A 22,531-nucleotide genomic window follows, 5' to 3' on the forward strand; every position below is an offset into this window, starting at 1 on the left:
GGCTTGCAATGTGTCTTCCTCTGTCTCTGCCCTTGTTTAATCTTTCTTTGAAAAATAATTTTATTGGGGGCTCATACAACTCTTATCATAATCCATACATATATCATTGTGTCAAGCACATTTGTACATTTGTTTGCCTCATCATTCTCAAAACATTTGCTTTCTACTTGAGCCTTTGGTATCAGCTCCTCATTTTCCCCTCCCTCCCCACTTCCCCTTCATGAACACTTGATCATTTATAAATTATTATTATTTTGTCATATCTTACACCGTCTGGCATCTCCCTTCACTCACTTCTCCACTGTCTGTCCCCCAGAGAGAGGTTATATGTAGATCCTTGTAATCTGTTCCCCCTTTCTCCCTCATCTTCTCTCCACCCTCCCAGAATTGCCATGCTTACCACTGATCCTGAAGGGTTCATCTGTCCTGGATTCCCTGTTTCTAGTTCCTACCTGTGCCAGTGAACATCCTCTGGTCCAGCTGGATTTGTAAGGTAAAATTGGGATCATGATAGTGGGGAGGAGGAAGCTTTCAAAAACTAGAGGAAAATTGTATGTTTCATCGTTGCCACACTGCACCCTGACTGGCTCGTTTGCTCCCCATGACCTTTCTGCAAGGGGATGTCCAATTTCCCACAGATGGACCCTGGATCACCACTCTGCATTCCCTCTCATTCACAATGCTATGAGTGGGGTTTGGGGGGGATTTTTTTTTGTTGTATTTGATGCCTGATAACTGATCCCTTTGGCACCTTGTGATCACACAGGCTGGTGTGCTTCTTCCATGTGGACTTTGTTGTTTCTCAGTTAGATGGCCACTTGTTTATCTTCCAGCCTATAGGACCCCAGACTCTATATCTTTTGATAGCCGGTACCATCAGCTTTCTTTACCACATTTGCTTATGCATCCGCTTTGTCTTCAGTGATCGTGTTGGGATAGCCTGGTGTGTTTCTTCCATGTGGGTTTTGTTGACTAACTCAAGATACACTCTACACCAATTCTGCCTCAACAACATAAAAAGATGGCCCATTTACAGATAAGATTACAACCACAGGCAAAGGGGAAACAATTCATTCCATAGCACCCTTATAGAAGCTAGTAGGTGTTATAGGACTACAAATATGATTAATTTCTCCATATATCTCTTCACACTGCATAACATAATTTCTAACAAACAATGTGTCTTCAGTTAAAATTTCCTAGAATTTAGTCATATATGCCTTTTCATATCTTAAAGTTCAACTATATTAAAAGCTCAATAATTTAAAGCAAAAGGAAATTTGTCATGATTAAAATATTAATTTGGCGTAAGTAAAACTACAAACAGAATGTTAGGGAGTTATTTTTAATTTAATTTGTGATTTTAAAGGATATAAGGATTTTTAGTCCATTTTGAAAAAAAAGATTTATAATTTAGGGATATGCTTATCTGTACTGACAGTGGATTGTTAGAGACCTTTTAAATTCAAATTCTGTTACTTGCTCGCTGCATATAAGGAGCAAATTATATACTTTCATGAGTCTTAGTTTCTCATATGTGGCTTTTTAATAATGAAAATAACAGGTTTTTGTGAAAATTGTTAGTAAGATTAATAAAATACCTAACACAAGCAGATTTCAAATAGTTATTATTCCTTTTGCTAATATTTAAAAACCCAACTGACTGCCATTGAGCCAGTTCTGATTCATAGCAACCTGGTGGCAGAGGGTTAAACACTAGCTGCTAAACAGAAGAAAGATAAGGCTTTTTATTCCCATAAAGAGTTGCTGTCTTGGAAACCCTCAGGTCAGTTCTATCCTGTCCTATAATGTCACAATGAGTTGGAATCAACTTGATGGCAATGAGTGTGTAGAGTGAGCAACTCTATACAACAGCGTAGAACTGTCCCTGTAAACTCCTGAGATAGCAACTCTTTAAGGGAGTAGAAAACCCTCTTTCTCCCACAAAACCTCTGGTGGTTTTGAACTGCTAACCTTGTGGTTAGCAGCACAACGTGTAATCACTACTATAGAGACAAAAAATCAGTATTCTATTGTAGGAAGTGCACAAAATACAGCTGCATTATATATTGCTACATTTTTACTCATCTCCCCCTCCCCCCTCACCAGGGAGTTCTGATGGCATAGTGTGTTATGCATTGGACTGCTAACTACAACATCAGCAGTTCAAAACTATCAGCCACTCCGTGGGAGAAAAGCAAGGCTATCTATTCCCATAAAGATTAATAGTCTTGAAAACCCACAGGGGAAGCCTACTCTGTCCTATTAGGGTTGCTATGAGTCAGAATCAACTAGATAGCAATGAGTTGTTGTTATTGATCCCAGATATTATTGATCCCTTTTAACTTGTTGATTACAACTCATAGTGACATTATAGGACAGGATAGAATTGCCCCTATGAGTTTCTAAGACTGTAACTCCTTATAGGGGTAGAAAGCAGCTGATGGATTTGAATTGCTAGCCTTGTGGTTAGCAGCGCAATAGGTAAATACCATCTGGATTCCAATACAGTTGTATGTGCAGACCTTATTGAGAAGGTGGAAACAGAAAAGATTTGAAGAAAGTGAGGAAACTGGTCACACAGGTATGGCTGAGGAACATTCTAGGCAAAGGGAATACCTAGAGCCACACCTTGAGACAGGATCCTGCCTGACATAATCTGAAAACTGAAGAGTCAAGTGCAACTGTAGATGACTGACCGAATGGAAATGGTGGAGGTAAAGGCAAAGAGGAGCCAGGACCTTCTAGGTCTTTGCAAGTATATAACATTTTACTCAGATAAATAAACATGTAAGAGTTATTTGAATTAGAAGCTCGAATAGCATAAACACATTTCATAACCCCATACACAATACATATTCCATATACACCCACATATAGCATCCATACATACCAACACAGAGACACACACTCCAGACACACTCCCACTCAAGCATATATATACTCCAAATAATATCAGTTAAAATGAGGAACACAGCCCTCAGGAAAGCAGAAGTAGTGACCAAAAAAGTAAGAGAAATCAAGAAAGTTTTGCATCCCTATAAATATGGAAGAACTCACTAGGTCTTGTGACAATTCCATTGCTCATCAAGCCCACATCATTGATTCTGTGCACATCTTTTGATTATGCACAAATTAGCAGTATTATATTCATTTAATGACCCATCAATTAAACAAAGAAACAGGAAAAATGGCAGAATACTTGAGGTTTCAAAACCTTTACATTTGAGAAGCTCTTAGTGAATTAATTATCTAATGTAAGTCGCTATAAAGTCATATCTGTGGTTGAAGGAAATATATAGTGTCTGTGGTAGTTACATAATCTCATGTCAACTTGAAAGTATTAAAAGTTAAGGGGCGGGGTCTTACCTGCCAGTCAGATCACAGCCTAATAATGCCTCCTTGTGGGCATGGCCTTCTCATAAGGATTCGGGGAATTTTCTCTCTCTCTGCTTGCTTCACCTTTTTCTCTCTGAGAGCTGCAGGAGCCACATGGAGACATGCGCCAGCACTGAGATATTTCCACAGCCACTGGATCCACAAGACATTGTACCCACTGGCCTATGATCTTCCTGCATTTTGCATCATTGCATGTCCTGCGTGAGTCTGAAAAGGAATTAATGGGCCAATATTGGACTTAAGGACTAATATTGAACTTAAAGACTTGATCTGTACTGGGCTGGGCTGGGATATTTTATTGATGCATAATTACTTCTTGATATAAAGTTCTCTCTTACACACATGAGTGTCTCTGGATTTGTTCCTCTAGTCAGCCTGGCCTAACATAGTGTCTAAGTTGCATAATCTAGTAAATAAATTGGTAGTATATAGAATTTGATTCAGAAGACATACATAGTTCCCCTGTTTAGAGTGAAAACATATGTATGGATCTGCCATACGTTCACTCATTTTTCATATATTATTGCTAACAAACTATTAACAGTTACAATAATAGTGGGTTGTGTGTTGGCCTACTCAATGGTAGCAGTTTGAAACCAGCAGCCTCTCTACAGGAGAAAAATTAGGCTTTCTATTCCCTTAAAGAGTTACCGTTTGGGGAACCTACTGGGACAGTTCTATCTTGTCCTGTGGAGCTGCTGTGAGTCAGAATTAGCTAAATTACAGTGAGTTTGAGTTCTGTATGATCCTTGTGTCAGGATTTTTCCTTCAATAACTATATTTTGAACTAAGCTGGACACTATGTCTCAGGCTTGTGCTGACTCAGAGGGGAAAGGTATATGTTTCAGACTGAGGATCAGCCCTCAGATTCCTCACAATGAATCACTGCAGAGCAACTGTGATTAGAGCTATGACAGAATTAAAGTTAAGGGAGCCTGGGAAGACGAAGTTGTTGTCATTGCTGTTGAGTTGAGAGTCACTGGGTGGCACAAACAGTTAAGTGCTTGACTACTGGCCAAAGAGTTGGCAGTTCACACCCATCCAGAGGTACCCTGGAAGACAGATCTGGCAATCTGCTTCGGAAAAGTCACTGCCTTATGCTCTGTAGAGCAGTTCTATCTTGCACACATGTGCTCTCCACGAGGAACAGAAACTAATCCCCAAAGCACGGCTATTGAGTGGATTCCGACTCATAGAAAGCCTATAGCACAGAGAGACACAGATCTCTAGGGTTGCAAAGGCTGAAAAATCTTTAGGGAGGAGTAGATTTCATTTTTCTCCTATAGAGCTGCTGATGGGTTTGAACAGCTGACCCTGGCAGTTAGCAGCCCAATGTGCAAGCCCTTATACCATCAAGGCTCTTTCTAAGAAAACAAAGGAGGGTAATTAAATCCCAGTGTAATGGGTGAGTGGGCAAGAAATAAATATTAGGGTCAAATTTAGGTAGCATAGGTACTGAGAGAGCTAGACTTACATTTTAACTCAGGTGCTTTTGAAAACACCATTTTCTTTTTTTCTCATTGACTACTACCAAAATCACCCCCCTGGTGCTGATTCTCATGAAAAAACTCTGAAAGTCTCTGTGACCAGCTGTGAGTATTGTGACTCATTGAAACCCTTATGTGCAACAGAAGGGAACACTGCCTGGTCTTCAGCCATCCTCACAATTGCTGCGCTCTGGAAAGGCCTTCACCCTTTCGATCCCAGTTTACAGCTATTTCTGTCGGGCTCCTCTTTCTTGAGATGGTACCCCATTTAAGAGCGCATCACAAATTCCACACCTCTCTCACTCAGCAGGACGCCCAAGTTCCACAGCAATGCTTCTAATGGCAGGTGCCACATTCCAGTCTACCTGCTCCTACGAAACTCAGGAAAACAAAGCAGAAATAAACATTTTATCTCTGCTGGTTTGACAGCAGATTCTCTGTACTTTGTTATTAAGTGTCCTAGAACTTTACATGGAAGCTATCATCACTGAATGCCTGTGTTTTTCAGGAAGAAAGAACATTGAGTGGAAGATTATTAACAGGAATGTTATCTACATGCATGTGAAATGTGTCCCAGTGAGTAGTGGAGGATTACTTTTTTTTAAATATCAACTTTGCAGGTTAAAAGGTAAATAAACATAACATGCATAAAACAAAGCAGATTGTCATCAAAGGTCAGCAGAATTAGGCCATCAATTGCGGAAATCCCGGGGAAAGGAACTCGCAGTCAGGGGTTTGTTAAGCCTTTGTCAGGCTGGAGAATTTTTATTTATATTTAACATTTTTATCGTAGAGTGTTTCGAAGAAGCTGAGAAAAAAAACTTTTAGATGCAACCTCAAATTTTGCCCTAATTTGAGGGTACTGGCTTTGGCGAAGGGGTAAATGGTTTATACCCAGCTGCTCCTGCCAGAGGCTACTAAAGGGATGCCCCTATGTACCCTAAAAGTTGCAGTGTGTAGTAGAATCTTGTTGGGACACTAAGGCCAGAGGTTTTCATTCCCTTCTGATTGTTACATTTAACAGAAATTGGTCAGAATACATCAGTGCCTGACTTTGGGGATGCCTGCTGGAACCCTAAAAAAGACCAGAATTATCTTTAGATAGCCTGATGTGGAAGATGACTTTCTTTTGTAACTCCACTTGGCCTTTCTGTAAACTTGAGTTTCTGAGGCATTAGATTTATTTTGTTTAAATGAGGACAATTGGAGTGAAATGCCGTATGTGCAAGCTATATTGCTTCATAGAGAGTTTAAGGAAAACTTGTTGCATAAGTCCCTTAACTGTCAAATCCCCTGAGAAACATCTTCCAATAGACTGCTCCTCCCCTTTGAGGCATAGTGCCAGAGCTAAGCCCAAGAACGGATGATTACCAAGGCCGGAACAAAGCAGCAGCCACAGGGGCGACCTTGGAGAGCAAGCTGCAGCACTTGGCTTCTCTTTGTATGTGTGTCATCTCTTTAGCAGAAATAAAAATTCAAGTGAAACTCCAGCTAAAGAGGTTACCTGCAAACCTGCCTCATAGAAGGAATAAAAGGCATTCAGATTAAACCTTTGAATTATTCCAAATTTGCTGAAGTCATCCAAAGCAAAGATGAGAGCCCAGCAGTTTTCAGAAACTGTGTAGTAGAGGCAATTCAGAGATTTACCAATATAGATCCCAAAACATTTGATGGCAAAGTTTTTCTAAATACCTATTTTATTAATCAACCTACAGCAAACATCCATAGAAAACTATGTAAAATGATAATGAGCTCCCAACAGCAGCAACCTTAGTGTACAATAACCAGAATTTGGAGGGAAAGAAGGACCATAAAAAGGCCAAAATTACTGGCGCTTCTTTTGCGACTAATATCAGCCAGCTCTATGTCTCCGTATGACCCCGACCCTGAGTGGTCTGTTAAGGCTGTGAAAGCCTGGCCATATCAAGTGTGAGGGTCATAAAGGAGATCCTCCCAGAAACACAGGCGAGAGAGGGAAGCCTCCCTCTGCCAGTTTCCAATGTGGGACTTCAGGACACTGAGCTCCTGAGTGCCCCAAGTAGGTCTTGGTGGCAACACATCCTGTTGACTGATGGAGCCATGACCCCCTACCTCTTTCTGACAACATGGTTGACATCACACTTGAGGAGCTATGGGTATATGTGGATGTTGGCAATAAGTCCATCTGCTTTTTGTTGGACAGGAGGGCTGCACATTTAGAACTAAAATCTTTTGGTGGTCTTTTGACTTCTTACTATCTCCATGGTATTGGCATTCACATGCTGCCAACTAAGTGGTTTCTTACCTCCCCTCTGCCCTGCACTTGGAAAGGCTCTTTTTTCTCAAATCACTTTTAATTATTCCTGAGCCCCTGCTCCACTTTTAGGAAGATTTTTTAAATTTAAAATAAGAGTCCAGATGACCTCCATACCTCTTTCTATTGCTCTTGTAAGAGCTAACACTCCCCTCAGTCCATCTCAGAAGCATCAGCATTTGAGTTCATGTATAGCAGGCCCATTGTCCGCATAAGCATTAAGAGACATGACTGAGGTAAGCTATTTTCTAAAACATTATAAACCTGTAGAAGCGCAGCAATGCTTATGACACTATGTCCAGGAAGCAACCCCAAGTTCACTAAGCAGTTAATACCTATATGGAGACATCCTAAACAAGTGTTGTTATTTATCCCCATGGAATTCAACTGTGAGTGCATCTATCCCAAGTAAAGCCAGTTCAAGCTCCGGACAATGTCAATACTTAACAGAAAGGTACTTTCTCATGTGAATCTACCTAAAGGTTACAACTCTTCTTTACAAAGCAAAAACTTGAGCAGAAAGGTTGCATGGATTTAATCCCTGTAGTTGACGGAAGCATCTGCCTTTTCCCCTTCCCTCCATAAGTGGCAGCTTTAGTCTTGGAACTTGGTGCTTATTTGCCAGAAAGGTAAGAAAGAATTACCTCTAGAAGCAACTTAACCCTTTGCTGGCATTTAATTAAAAGTTATAGAATTTTCATATTCAGTGACTGCATACCTTGTAATGTAAAACCTAGCAAGAGAAAAGAATTTAGATGGATACAGTAAGTTGTAGAAGGTCAGAGTAAGTCACAAATATTCAGGGGAAAAGTTTTGTAGAAAAGAACTAGTTCTGTCTTATAATAAAGTGTCTGGTTGTGCCAGATTATGAAAGATGATAAAGAAACTTGAAGGTGTACAGAAAGTTGTTTGAAAAGAAGTTGATGAGAAAGGAGAAATGAATGAGTTCATTATAAGGAAAGTATAAGAAATATGAAAGTCTGTACGGATTGATCCTCACTAACTGCCGTACCTGTCTTTTCTTAAAATTGACCGAGAGGAATGGAAGAAATAAATTGGCCATACAGTTTACAATGACTCATAAAGAGCCTTGACGTTGTTCTCTCAGAAACAGAATGAAGCCAATATGTCTAGACCTTAAAGATGGCATCTGAGAGAGGGGGAAAGATGGCCGACCAGGTGAGCCACATACTCTGAGAACTCTTTTGAACAAGGCAGGTTTGGTGTCCAGATAGCCAAGTGGAAGGATTCTGGTGGGTGAAATATCCCCCTGGGACAGCACCCCACCCCCACCCCACGCATTTGTCCTAAGCTGGGGCCTAGGTGATCCAGGATCACATTCTTGGGACATCTCCTGTCATCAGGTCACTGCCACCGCGGCCGTGACCAGCTATAGTCCCACTCTACCCCAGACCAGGAGCCCGCACCCAGAGTTCCTTGTCTGCTCTGCCGAGACAGCTGCAGTGGTGGCAGGACCCCTAGAGCAGCTGCCCACTCGTGGGGCCCCAGTAAGAGAGAAGATTTCCTCCCCTGCAGTTCCTCTCTCCCCAAGTGGCAGCGATCTGCCCTTGGGCCCGCGTCCCTCCCTCCATTCACACAAGGCCCAGGAAACTGACCTGCAATCTACCTGTGGCTGCCTAGGCGACCTCCACGGGGGACCATCCTCCCCTCCCCCATTGCTGCCTGGGACCTCTTCACCGGCACCCCTCTTTGCCTGCCCACCAGGCCCCATCAGCTTAGCTCCCGCTTCATTCCCAGCCCCGGAAGCTGCGCTGTGCACTTTCTGCAGGCGTGAGCCGTGGCCGGAGCCCATCCTGCTTCTACCTACTACACTGCGTTTCCCCTGTAGCCATTTCAGGCTGGCCAGCATCACCGCAGATCTCTGTTTCCACAACCTGGAGCATGAAGCCTGCCCACCAAGGTAGGTGCATTTCTCTTAGTGTGGCGGGCGGGCGCCACATTCACAGTGCCAGGCAGAACAGGGAGCGCTCCTGTCCACTGGGAGGGCAAGTGTCGAGGCTTTGCATTCCCACCGCAGCCGGCTTTGTCCGCTCCCGGCCACTGTGAGGTTTCCAGTAGCCGGTAGCTCTGAGCACGAAGCCTGCCCTGCCTCTGCATGTCCTCTCAGTGCAAAAGGCTGGCACTATTGCCGTCTGCTTCACGCAGGAGCCTCAGCTGTCTGATCCGCTCGGACCTGCGCAGCTCACAGGGCCCACGGCTCAAGGGATAAGCATCCCGCCTGCCAGAGAGCCTAGGACGCCTCTTAACGGTCGCACCAGAGCTGTCTGCTCTGGCCGGCTCACACAACTGCGGTGCACTCTGGGGTCCCCAGCGTCAGCTTCTGAGCCAGCCCCAGCTCTTTTCAGCTGGCATAGGAAGTGGGCACTGCGGCCCCAGCCATATCCTGATGGCAGAGGAGGAGGGTGCTGAGGCTGGCGTCTCCCTCAGCACCCATTGTGGCCCCAGCACTTTCCAACCAGTTCAGGAGGCTTGCTGCTGTGGTGCGTCTCCCACCAGTGCAGCCTCTGCCCAGCAGCTTAACTCTACAGGCCTGCAGAGACCTGAGGAGTATATGCTGATCTGAAGAGCACTTTCCCCTTACATAGCCCGACTCCGGAGCCCCAAATCAGCACCATGTTCCAAGGCAGCAAGGCCTCGCCCACTGCCACCTTCTTTTAGACATCACTCAAACTTGGAGGGAAAAGGAGAGGGAAATTTTATATATATTTTTTTCTTGTGCTGTTTTTTCTTTCTTTCATTTTTTTTTTACTTTCTGTGTTCTCTCTCCTTTTTTCATTCTTTTTTCTTCCTCATTTTTCAGTATTACTATTACATCTTATCTGCCCCTATTTTACAGGTTTTCCTTCTCTCCCTTTTCTTTTTCCTATTTAACTATTATTATTACTTCTTTGCTCTTTCATAACTTCTTCTTTTTCTCTATTCTATAAATTATTCTCTAATTTATTTAATTAAAAATTTTCAATTAAACAAAAAAAAGGGTTACTAAGAGTTCCCTGACAGACTAGGTCAAAGCAGCCTAGGGGAACTCACTGAGACTCCAGCTCCCACTCGAGTCACTAAAATTTCTCACCACTGCTGGCCACTACGCCATCGGGGAACTCTGCCTACATGTCAGTCTGACCCCTCTCTATAGTAGGTCATAGGCAGCTGTCTGAAAGCATCCTTAACACTAACACAGGTAAGGGCCCCTTGGTCTTCCAGAAACATGGGGCCTATGAAAGGATCAAGGAAAAATCAACAGACTACATCACTCCTAACAAAAAAAAAACAGAGAGACAAAAAACAGTACCAGAGCTAATGTCTCTCATAGAAGAATCAGATAAAGATCTGTCACAGAAGGAAATCTTCAGAAGTCTGTTTGCAGTAATACAGGAGCTGAAGGAAGCAACCAAGAATAAGGATGCAATGATAGAGGAGATGAAGTTCACAATAGAGGGGATGAAGTCCACACACCAAAGGTAACTACAGGAGCTAACAGAGGAGGTAGCAGAAGCCACACACAAGGTCACAGAATTTACAATAAGGCTAGAGGAGTCAGAGAACCGTATCAGTGATCTCAACGACACACAAACAGACCTAAGCAAGCGGGAAAGACAGTCAGATAGGAAAATTAAAGAAGCAGAGGATAACCTGAGATCAATGACAGATTCTACGAAGAGGAATAATATTCAAATAATTGGTTTACCGGAGCACAACACAACACGCAAGTCAACAGCCAAGATAGCAAAGGAATTTCTGGAAGAAAACTTTCCCACTCTAACGAGTGAAACCAGGCACTCATACTGGAAGCAGAAAGGATGCCATCTAGACGAGACCCCAAGAAGAACACGCGAAGACATATAATAGTAAAAATATCCAACTTCGAGGAAACAAAATTTTAAGAGCAGCAAGAGAAAGGAAGACAGCCACATACAAAGGAGCGCAGGTAACAGTATGCTCAGACTATCAGCAGATACCATGAAGAGATGAGACAGTGTAGCAACATCTTCCAAAAGCTGAAAGAATAAAACACCTCCCCCAGAATCCTTTACCCTGTCAAATTATCCATTAAGATAGATGGCGAGATAAGGGTCTTCCAGGACAAGGAAAGACTCAAGGATCATGCTGCAAGACACCCAACCCTGAGGAAAATACTGGCTGACTCACTATGGCCAGAGGATCAACCTCCACCAAGAACAAACTGGAGACCACCAGGTAGCCCATCTCTATCTATAAGCCAACATGCCAGCAACAATTATCAGGACAACAGGGTCTTAGAGGGAAAAAAAAAAGATAGAAACTCTCTACTCAAACACAGCACACTGATATGGAGGGAGATAGTAAACACCCAAAATGCAAGACAGGGTATGACAACTATGAATCCACAGATAGTGATAATAACTCTGAAATCCAATGGACTCAATTCGTAAATCAAAAGAAAAAGGCTGGAGGACTGGCTCAGAAAACACAATCCATCAATCTGTTGCCTGTAAGAGACACATCTTAAGCACACAGACAAAAATTTGCTAAGAATAAAAAGCTGGCAGAAAGTATACCAATAAAATGGTAACTCAGAGAAAGCGGTGGTGGGTGTCTTAATCTCCAACAAAGCGGATCTCAAGGTCCAAACCATAAAAAGAGACAAAAGGGACACACCGTTGGCATAGTTTACAAGGATAGAAAGGGGCAAATAGCAATAGCCAGGATGAGGGATGAAACAGGGGCAATAAGAACAGACCCCAATGAGAGTAAAAGGATATTCATAAAGTACTATGAAGGTCTATTATCTAGTGAATTCAGAAACTTGGAACACATGGAAAAACTGTCTCTCCCTAGATTATCTTAGACAGAGGTCAAGAACCTCAACAAACCCACAGTGAAAGAAGAAATACAGAGGGTCATCAAAAACCTATAAAGAAAAAAAAATCCCCTGGGACAGATGACTGCACAGCAGTATTCTCCCAAGCATTCAAGGAAGAGTTAACACCATCCTCCACAAAGTATCCCATAGCATAGAAGAGTATGGCAAACTCCCAAATTTATTCTATGAAGCCAGCATAACTTTGAAACCCAAACAGGGCAAAGACCCCATAGGTACAGAGAATTACAGACTGATATCTCTAATGAACGTTAGTTGCAAAAATCCTTAACAAAATATTGGCCAATAGAATACAAGAGTATATACAACGTATCACCCACCACGACCAGATAGGATTCATCCCAGCGATGCAGAGATGGTTTAACATCTGAAAATCCATCAATATTATACAGAACATCGAGAAGGAAAAGGATAAAAACCATCTTATAATATCCATAGAGGAAGAAAGAGCATTTGAAAACATCCAACACCCATTCCGAATTAAGACACTCGTGAAGATAGGATTAGAAGGTAAGTCCCTCAAGCTGATGCAAGCTATCTATGAAAGGCCAAAGGCCAACATCATAGTTAATGAAGAAAAGACATAAATAATCCCACTGAAAAGGGGTACAAGACAAGGATGCCCCCTGTCCCCACTTCTATTCAGTATCGTTTTGGAGGTTCTGGCTGACAACATAAGACAGCGGAAGGACATCAAAGGGACCCAAATGGGGTGGAGGAGGTGAAACTATCGCTATTTGCAGACGACATGATCCTGTACACTGAAAACCCCAAAAGCTCCACAACAGGAGTACTTAAAGCAATAAAAAGACTATGGAAGCGTGGCAGAATACAAGATCAATAGAAGTCAGTAGTTATTCTATACACATCAGACATGACCATGGAAGAGGGGATTAAGAAGGAAGTACCCTTCACAGTAGCTAAAACCAAGCTGAAATACCTAGGAATATATATATTTTTTGAAAAACTAAAGACCTATACAAGGAAAACTATAAGCCTCTACTACAGGAAACCAAAAATGACCTCCACAAATGGAAGAACATCCCCTGCTCATGGACTGGAAGGCTTAACATAGAAAAGATGACAATCCTACCTAAAGCACTTTACAAGTTCAATGCTATACCGCTTCAAATACCATCAACCTTCTTCAAAGAATAGGAAAAACGTATTACCAAGTTCATATTGAGAGGGAAGAAACCCAGAATTAACAGAGAACTCCACAAGAAAAAGGACGAAGTTGGAGGACATGCCTTATCTGATTTGTATGCCTATTTCACAGCTATAGTGGTCAAAACAGCATGGTACTGACACAATGACAGACAATCAGACCAGTGGAAAAGAATAGAAAGCCCAGGAGTAAAACCATCAGCATATAGACAACTGATCTTCAACAAGGGTCCCCAAACCTTCAAATGGGAAGCGGATGCCCTTTGTAACAAGTGGTGCTGCAAACAATGGTTATCCACATGTAGAAAAATGAAACAAGACGTTTACCTCACCCCATGCACAAGAAATAAACTCAAGGTGGATCACAGACCTAGAAGTTAAACCCCAAACCATCAGGACCATCAAGGAGGGAATTGGGACAAACCTCAGAGCACTGGCCCAGGGAACTCATAGGCTCACAGCAATAGGGAAGGGTGGACACACAGGCGAACTGGAAATCGACAAATGGGATTTAATAAGAATAAAATACCTGTGCACCTTGAAAGACTTCACCAAGAGGGTGATAAGACAACCCACAGACTGGGAGAGGATTTTTAGTAATGATGCATCGGACAAAGGGCTTATTACTAAAATCTATAACATCCTCGTGACCTACTAAAAGAGGAAAACAGTTAACCCCCTAAGGAAGTGGGCAAAAGAACTGTCACTAGGGAGGAGACTCATATGGCCAACAAGCTTATGAGAAAGTGTTCCTGGTCATTAGCCACAACGGAAATGCAAATTAAAACAACCATGAGATACCACCATAAACCCCTGAGGCTAGCCCAAATAAAAAAATCAGAGAGCAACAAGTGTTGGAGGGGCTGTGGTGAAGCAGGAACTCTCTTCCACTGCTGGCGGTCGTGTAGATTTGGATAGCCACTGTGGAAAGCAATCTGGAGATACTGAAAGAAAATGGAAAATGATCCACCTTATGACTCAGTCATCCCTCTACTAGGCATATACCCAGTGGAGGTAATAAATAAAACACGACCAGTCATCTGCACTCCAATGTTTATTGCAGCACAATTGCAAAGACTTGGAAACAGCCTAAGTTTCCGATAGATGAGTGGATTAGTACTCTGGCACATACACAATGGAGTAGTATGCAGCACTGAAAAGCATGGATGATAACGTGAAACGAGTCGTTTCATGGGAGAGCTAGAAGAAATCATGTTAAGTGAGGTAAGCCAATCTCAAAATGATAGGTATAATGTGAGTCCCCTAAGATAAGTACTATCAGCATGGCAGGAATAGAGGAATAAACACTTATCTCGCAATAAATGGGTGGAAGCATAGATAGTTGGGGGGAAGGCAGACCACACCCCGGGAGGTACATGAGAGTCAAACAGAAAGAAGGGGAAGGGGTCAGGAGGAGGGAGAATCGGGGTGGGGAGAAACTAAGTTGATGACATGGGGGGTCCAGGGCACTAATCCACTTAGGGGAGAGTATTGGTTGTGTTCCAACAGAACTGTAATGTGCATACAGACCCCACCATGACGCACCAAACTAGTAGGGTAACGTAATGCTCAGAGGAATCCACAAAAGGACTGGTGCATACACCCGGCCCCAACCAGAATCAGCCCAACCCACACCATGGAATGGAGTGCCACAGAAAATGAAAATAGATCGTCTGGTGAGGGAAAGGACCTGAACTACCATACCCAGAAAGAAGCTGAAACAAATGAAGGGGGAGGAATGGAGTGGAGCACATCAGGGCCCACCAAGTTCAGAGGACGATAGCCCGCCCGGCTTGGAGCAGCTAATGCACAGAGAGGACCATATGGCAGGCCCCACTGCTACATGAGACATCTTGTATTGACCCATGGCCTTCCACAGGTCAGCACCGGAGACACAGTGTGGAATGCGTGACCGAGCTGACCCCAACACGCTGAGGCAAAATACTGGGGGGGCGTGCAATAGAGCGGCCGGGGGAGCAGAGCAAGAAGGTCCCAAGGGAGTATCAAGGATGAACTTTGGGGCCAGGGAATGGCACCCAATCAGACTCATCGGGAAACCACTCCTAAAGGTTAACAAGCAGATCTTGAACTATCAACAGGCATTTCTTTCTTTCTTGTTAAATTTTTTTATTTTTTCTCTTCATTTAGATTTTGTATGTCAGTGGCTTTTTTGTTTGTTACTTTGTCAGTGTTGCTGCCATTGTCACCATGTTCTTATGTGCCACTTTGGTGCTGTCAAGGCCATCTGCAATTTTATGCGTATATTATTATCTCTGCAGGTCTATCTAGATAAGATAGATTGGATAAACAATGTGGAGAAGAAAACAATGGACCAATGGTCCCATGGGGGACATTGTAGAGTGGGAGGTGGGAGAAGGGAGGAGGTGTTGGCCAACCCAAGGACAAGGGAACAACGAGTGGATCAAAACCAGTGGCAGGGAGGGGATGGGAGGACTGGTAGCGAGTGACCAAGAGCAATGTAACCAAAGGGAATTACTGAAACCAAAATGAAGGCTGAGCATGATAGTGGGACAGGAGGAAAGCATAAGGAAATAGAGGAAAGTAGGAGGAAAAGGGCATACAGCGAAGCCTAAATACAGACATGTACATATGCAAATATATTTATGATTATGGGGGAAATAGACCTATGTGCATATATTTATAGATTTTGTAGTAGGGTAGCATGTGGACATTGGGCCTCCACACGTGCTTTCCCTTAATACAAGAGCACTTTGCTTAGCTAAATGGTCATTCTGTGATACCCACCTTCCCGACATGATCGCTGAAGACAAATGTGTGCATAAGCAAACATGGTGAAGAAAGCTGATGGTACCCGGCTACGAAAAGATATAGCATCTGGGTTCTTAAATGCTTGAAGGCAAACAAGCAGCCATCTAGCTCGGAAGCAACAAAGCCCACAGGGAAGAAGCACACAAGCCTGTGTGATCACGAGGTGTTGAAGGGATCAGGTAGCAGACATCAAAGAACAAAAACCATCATTGGATGATCACCTTCCCCATATAAATGCTGAAGGTGAATGTGTACATAAGTGTGGTGAAGAAGGTTGATGGTGCCCACCTATCAAGAGATATAGTCTGGGGTCTTAAAGGCTTGAAAATAAACAAGAGGCCATTTAGCCCAGAAGCAACACACCCCATATGGAAGAAGCACACCAGCAAGTGTGATCACGAAGGGTCTAGGGGACCAGGTATCAAGAACTAAGGGGGGGGTATCAGATCATCGTAAATGAGGGGAGTGTGTGATGGGGACCCAATGCCCATCTGTAGACAACTGGACATCACTTGAAGAAGGGTAGTTGGGAGGAGATGAATCACTCAGGGTTCAGTGTAGCAATAATGAAACTCACAACCTTCCTCTAGTTCTTAAACGCTTCCTCCCCCCCCCCACCACCACCACTATCATGATCCCAATTCTACCTTACAAACCTGGTTAGACTAAAGGATGCACAGCAGTACAGGTGGGAACTGGAAACACAGGGGATCCAGGACATATTAGCCCCTCAAGACCAGTGGTGAGAGTGGCAATACCAGGAGGGAAGGGTGGCTTAGAAAGGGGGAACCGATTACAAGGATCTTCATATAACCTCCTCCCTGGGGGATGGGCAACAGAAAAGAGGGTGAAGGGAGACACCGGGAGTGCAAGATATGACAGAATAATAATTTATAAATTATCAAGGGTTAGTGGGGAAGGGGGGAGGGAGACAGGGGGAAGAAAAATGAGGAGCTGATTCCAGGAGCCCAAGTAGGGAGCGAGAGTTTTGAGAAGGATGGGGCCAACGAATGTATAAGTGTGCTTTACACAATTGATGTATGTGTGGATTGCCATAAGAGTTGTGTGAGCCCCCATAAAATGATTTAAAAAACAAAAAAGATGGCATCTGAATTCTAGGGAGTGCAATTAGCAGAAAGAATAAACACAGAGATCTTCGAAAACTTCAGGGGGCAACTCAACTCTGCTCCTACATTAAAGGTGACCTCAGCCCCACGTCATTTTCACCCCCTTCTCTTTTCTATACTTAGTAGCTTGAGATGAGTTGTTATAGTGGCTTATTAATATCTTCCCTACCACTTTCTCAGATCACTGGTATCTGAGCAAAACCTTTTGTAATAGAGCTGTCTCTGTTCTTTAGCTTGGTAGAAACAGGCTCCATGAATCCCTACATTCTAGTTCCATTTCCTGAACTGGCTCATAGCCTCTTAGGATCCTTGCTTTTGATAATCCTACTACCAATTGTTTAGCTTGTACCTAACACCCTATAAAGTTTATGTCTCCAGGCTTCAATGTTTCTATATAAAGATGATGATTATAAGTGGATATCAATCAATTCTTTATGAAGTGCCCATCAGGCTACAGTTACCTTCCTTGAAGAAGACGAGTCCAATGTTTGATGGTTCTTTTGCCCCAGTAGGAAAAGGGATAAAGTATAGGATCAGAAAGAGAACAGACTCATGGCAACCCTGCTGACATTCAAAAGTAGTCAGATCGCTCTTTGCCCACTTCCCCAAAGGAATTTGGGGTCCCGCTCTTTTCAAAGTGAATGACAGGGGAAGAATGGGGGCTTTTGCCCTACCTGCTTTGGAAATGAAAAAAGGACCCTGTGAAACAAGTTATGAACAAAAGACTGTAAGAACTGACTTGGCAAGCACCTTAACATTGAAGTCTAGTGAAAATCTTGACACAGGACTATACTCAAAGACAATTCTAGGACATACTGGCCCAGAGCTGCAGGCTAGATAAAGCAGAAAGAAACGGTGTATGAGACTCAAACTGAGTAACTTCTAAAAAAGTTGTGTGATCATCTGCAGAATGGAAAGTCCCCCTCCCTTGAAAGTGCCTTTTAGAAAACTGGAAGAGTTCCCCTAGACAAAGTCCCTTCTCACCTCTCCAGAGGTACCCGCTTCACTCCTATCTATGCGTAAGGTGTCCTTCTCAATCATGAGAAGTACTCACTCCATTTCCTTTGAAGTAACTCTATGCTTTAATACAACTGTGCCGTGCCTCGCTTCGCTATTGTGAGCACCAATGCAGTTATCTCTGGACCCTAACAAACCAGAGGGGTTTGGAGCTGCTCGTTTCTCTGGGGGTGACAGCTAGAGCGCTAAACTTCACGGACACGATGACCACACCAAGAGGCCAGAGGACAGTCGATGGACGACCATGCCCTAAGATTAAACAGCAGCTTCAACAAAAAAGTCCAAGACGAAGGGATTTCCATCGGCAGATTTTCCAGAACTCCAATCAGTTCTCATCAATGTGAACGATTAAAAAGGTGGGGGAGGGCGGGGGAGGGGGAGATTCCTGGGATTTCATAAAACACTGCCTCGGTGATTATCCAGTTGTTAGGTACACATCCATCAACAGGAAAGGGGCAGAAAGAAGTAAGAGTTTACTGGTGCCAGGGAACAGAGGAGAGATGACATGTAAACTGCAATTTTAAAACAACAAAACCTGCTTAGTTAGGGGCTTTGCTAAGATGTCCGACAAGGTTAAGAATCCGCTGAGAAATAAAACTGTGTAACGTGATTCAGCAAAGAATAGGTGACATTTTCATTCTGACAAAACCAGGGTCTTCAGCGATGAGTCAGTGCAATGCAGCGTTATGGGCTGCAGGGAGGATGTCCTTGTTTGGTGCACCATGATGGTGCCCCATTCTTTGGCCCAACCTGGCGGGGAGAGGGAGGAGGCAGGTTGGGTTCGGCGGCCCCGCAGGCAGGTTTAGCTGCGTGTGTGCACGCAGCCATGTTCAGGAGATTCCCAGAGCGCCTGCGCAGGCAGTGGACTTGAGGCGCGCTGCAGGAGCCGAGACCCCCGCCCGGGAACACGCCCGCGAAGGGGAACGCGGACGCGCACGTGAATGCGCCTCACCTCACACAACCCGAGCCCGGGGCGGCGCAAGGCGGGCGGGCGGGCGCGCGCGCAGCAGCCGCGGCCCCGAGACGCGAGGCGAGAGCGAGCGCTGAGCCCCTGGGACGCGGCGGCGGCGGCGGCGCGACGCTGCGCTCAGGTGCCTGGGCTCTGGGATGCGCGTGTCCTCCGCGGTGGCCGCGCGTGCTGGCTCGGCCCGGGACCGAGAAGCCGGCCTCCGCGGCCGCCCGGCCTGGTCTCTCTCTGCGCTCCCCGGCGCCGGCCGGCCGCCCGCCCGGGCGCCTCTGCCCCCCGCGCCCCCGGGCTCGCCTCCAGTGCCAGCGCCCGTCTCCGCGCGGCGCCTCGGCTGGCGGGCGGCGCAGCGCAGCGGCCGCGGCGGCAGGAGCCGGCCTCACGATGAAGTGTAAGCCCAACCAGACGCGCACCTACGACCCCGAGGGCTTCAAGAAGCGGGCGGCGTGCCTGTGCTTCCGGAGCGAGCGCGAGGACGAGGTGCTGCTGGTGAGCAGCAGTCGGTACCCAGACCGCTGGATCGTGCCGGGCGGCGGCTTGGAGCCGGAGGAGGAGCCCGGCGGGGCGGCCGTGCGCGAGGTGTACGAGGAGGCGGGGGTCAAGGGGAAGTTGGGGCGGCTGCTGGGCGTCTTCGAGCAGAACCAGGAGCCCAAGCACCGAACGTACGTGTTCGTGCTGACCGTCACCGAGCTGCTGGAAGAGTGGGAAGACTCCGTCAGCATCGGGAGGAAGCGGCAGTGGTTCCAAATCGAAGAGGCCATCCGCGTTCTCCAGTGCCACAAGCCCGTGCATGCCGAGTACCTGGAGAAACTCAAGCTGGCCGGTTCCCAGAGCAATGGCCTCTCCACGGCCTCCTCGCTGCCGGACAGCCATCCCTAGTATGTACGCTTCTGCCTAGACTCCCGATTGTCCGCCCACCTGAAACTCAGTCCTGCCCGGAGCACCTCGGATGCCATGTGCGCACTTAAAGGGAGGAGGGAGGCTTCTTTTGTTTCCTTGGCAAACATCTGAATCATGCTTGCAGTTGCCAGGCAAGGTTTTCAGATGCACTGAGAATCCCTTCGTAGTGAATGGAAGCCTAGTGATTTTCGTTGTGTGTTTTTAAAGGTGCCTTAACTGCTCAATCTTTCCTACTGAGAACTATCAGTACTGTTTCAGTTGTTCCCCGTACCCCCACCCCCACCGCTGCCAATAAGCGTATCTGTGTGGCTATGTATGTGCATATTTTGTACCACTCTCGTGGGTTTTGTTTTGTAGTGGAGGAGGCCTTTAAAATCCTTTCAGCTCGATTGTGTGGGCATGTTGTATCTTTCCCCCTTCCTCTGAATTGTTGTTTCATTTAGAGCATCAGCCCTTGTTAACCCGCCCTTCAATCGTAGTAACTGGTGTAAAAGGTCAGTTTTGAATAGTTACCACCTCCCTAAAAATAAAATAGAAAATTTAGTTTGTGCTCTTTGTGAACTACTCATAGTCATGATTATATCTTGAGAAATACAATACTCCCAGAAGTATCTTTTGCTATTTCTGTATCGATTAATTTTCACAGCAATTTAACAACTCGTGATTCCTTCACTGCCAGCTTGAAGTAGTTGTTTCTCATAGAGTTAAAGTGTGGTTTAAGAAAGCATTACCTTATAGAGTGCTCCTGATTCTACAAGTAGTTAAGGCGCCTAGCTGTCTACAGAAATGTGGACAATTTTAGTCCACCCAGAGTACCCCAGAAGAAATACTGGGCTATTTACCTTTTAAAACTGAGCCATGGAAGAAAACCTATGAAGCGCAGTTCTGCAGTTATGTTCCTATGGAGTTGCCATGTGGTCCAATCCACTGACATGCATTTTAGCTTGTTGTTTACCTTCGAGGCAGATATTTCTCTGAGGGCAGTATTACTAGGCAGACACACTTTGATATACAGTTGGTCTCATTGGGTATTTAATTCAAATTTGTCGGTAAGTCAGAATAAGTACATAATGGCGGTTCTGTCAGATATGCTTGGGACAGCTAGCTGAAAGGTTCAAATCTACTGGCTGCTCTACTCCAGGGGCAAAGATTGTGCTACTGCTCCTGTAAACATTAGTCTCAGGAAGCCTGGTACAGGGTACACTGGTTGAGAATCAACTCCATGGCCATGAGTTTAGTATAAGGAATACATCCTGGTAGCACAGAGGGTTAAACACTGGGCAGCCAACCTCAAATTCAGCAGTTCAAACAGGTTCAACTACTCCACACAAGGAAGAGGAGATTAGCTGCTCTTGTCAAAATGTACAGCCTTGGAATTCACAAGGAGCGAGCCTGCTTTATAGGCCTTCTCTATGAGTCCTATAGGATCACTAAGATGGAATTGACTTGATGGTAGTAGGATTGGGGCTTTTGTGTTTGTACAAGAAAAGGCTAAACGCCCTTTCAGCTATTTTAAGAGCTGCACAGGTAGCAAGTGTAGGTGATTTGTGATGAAGAATTTGTTTCCAGTAGGGATTGGTTCATATTTTTTTTCAAAGTGAGGCTAAATATACATAACATTAAAGAGCAAGTACGAACTGTCCTTAGGTGGGGCTTTGGTAACCTAAAGTAAATTTAAAAAAACAAAACAATCTCCCTGCCATTGAGTAGATCCCGGCACATCTACCCTACAAGACAGGGTAGAACCTCCCCTGTAGATTTCTAAAACTGTCATTTTTTGTGGGAGTTGAAAGCCTGAACTTCTTTCCCTGAGAAGAAGGCTGGTGCTTTCAAACTGCAGACCTTGCAGTTAGCAGGCCCCTGGTAACCCAAGGACTTCCTATGTATACCTTATCGGGAAAACTCCCTTGCCCCTTTCTCTTGGCTCCCTAGAAAATCCATGGTTCACTCAAAAATGAGTTTCTGGGGGAAAATGTTATTTTAAAATTTAGAGATATTGCTTTTAAGCTTTCCTGGCTATCAGGAATGCATGGATCTTATATAGGGATTCCATTTCAATGGACTGAAGTCGCATTATTTATGTTCACTTGTTAGGGATCTCCCAAATTCATAGGACATCTGAACAATCTCTCAACGGTCATGGATAAATGTTTTGTCTAATATGACCAACTTTTTTGAGGAGTGGATTAAGAACTAAATTTCTCTGATACTTTGCTGGATCCCATTAACGATCCCATCTAAAATATACAGATCTCTTCTGGGACAGTCTGTATTCCCCCAAGTCATGTCCGAAATTAAATAAGGGGAAAACCCACTCTGTGGAGTAAGTAGGGAGGTGAAATTCCTAATTCTTTGGGAAATCTACATTATGTTATGTTATAGCTCTTAAAGATTGTTGGTAGATGGTTTGTGTCAAGGAACTTAATTTTGAATCACTATAATGTACTCCATATTAAGAAATTTGGGGTTTTACTCTAAAGTCTAGATTTTTCTGATGGAACACTTAAT

At 44.5% G+C, this 22,531-nt stretch overlaps 1 protein-coding gene across 1 annotated transcript; it reads left to right on the forward strand.

The window, feature by feature from the left end:
• Positions 1-19,507: 19,507 nt before the first annotated feature.
• LOC142434342 (diphosphoinositol polyphosphate phosphohydrolase 3-alpha) lies at positions 19,508-20,099 on the forward strand. Its single transcript, XM_075539057.1, has one exon. It carries the CDS (start codon positions 19,508-19,510, stop codon positions 20,000-20,002), a length of 495 nt encoding a protein of 164 aa, XP_075395172.1. The 3' UTR covers positions 20,003-20,099.
• The last annotated feature ends 2,432 nt before the right edge of the window (positions 20,100-22,531 follow it).

This window comes from Tenrec ecaudatus, chromosome X (genome assembly GCF_050624435.1).
Source record: "Tenrec ecaudatus isolate mTenEca1 chromosome X, mTenEca1.hap1, whole genome shotgun sequence".
NCBI lineage: Eukaryota > Metazoa > Chordata > Mammalia > Afrosoricida > Tenrecidae > Tenrec > Tenrec ecaudatus.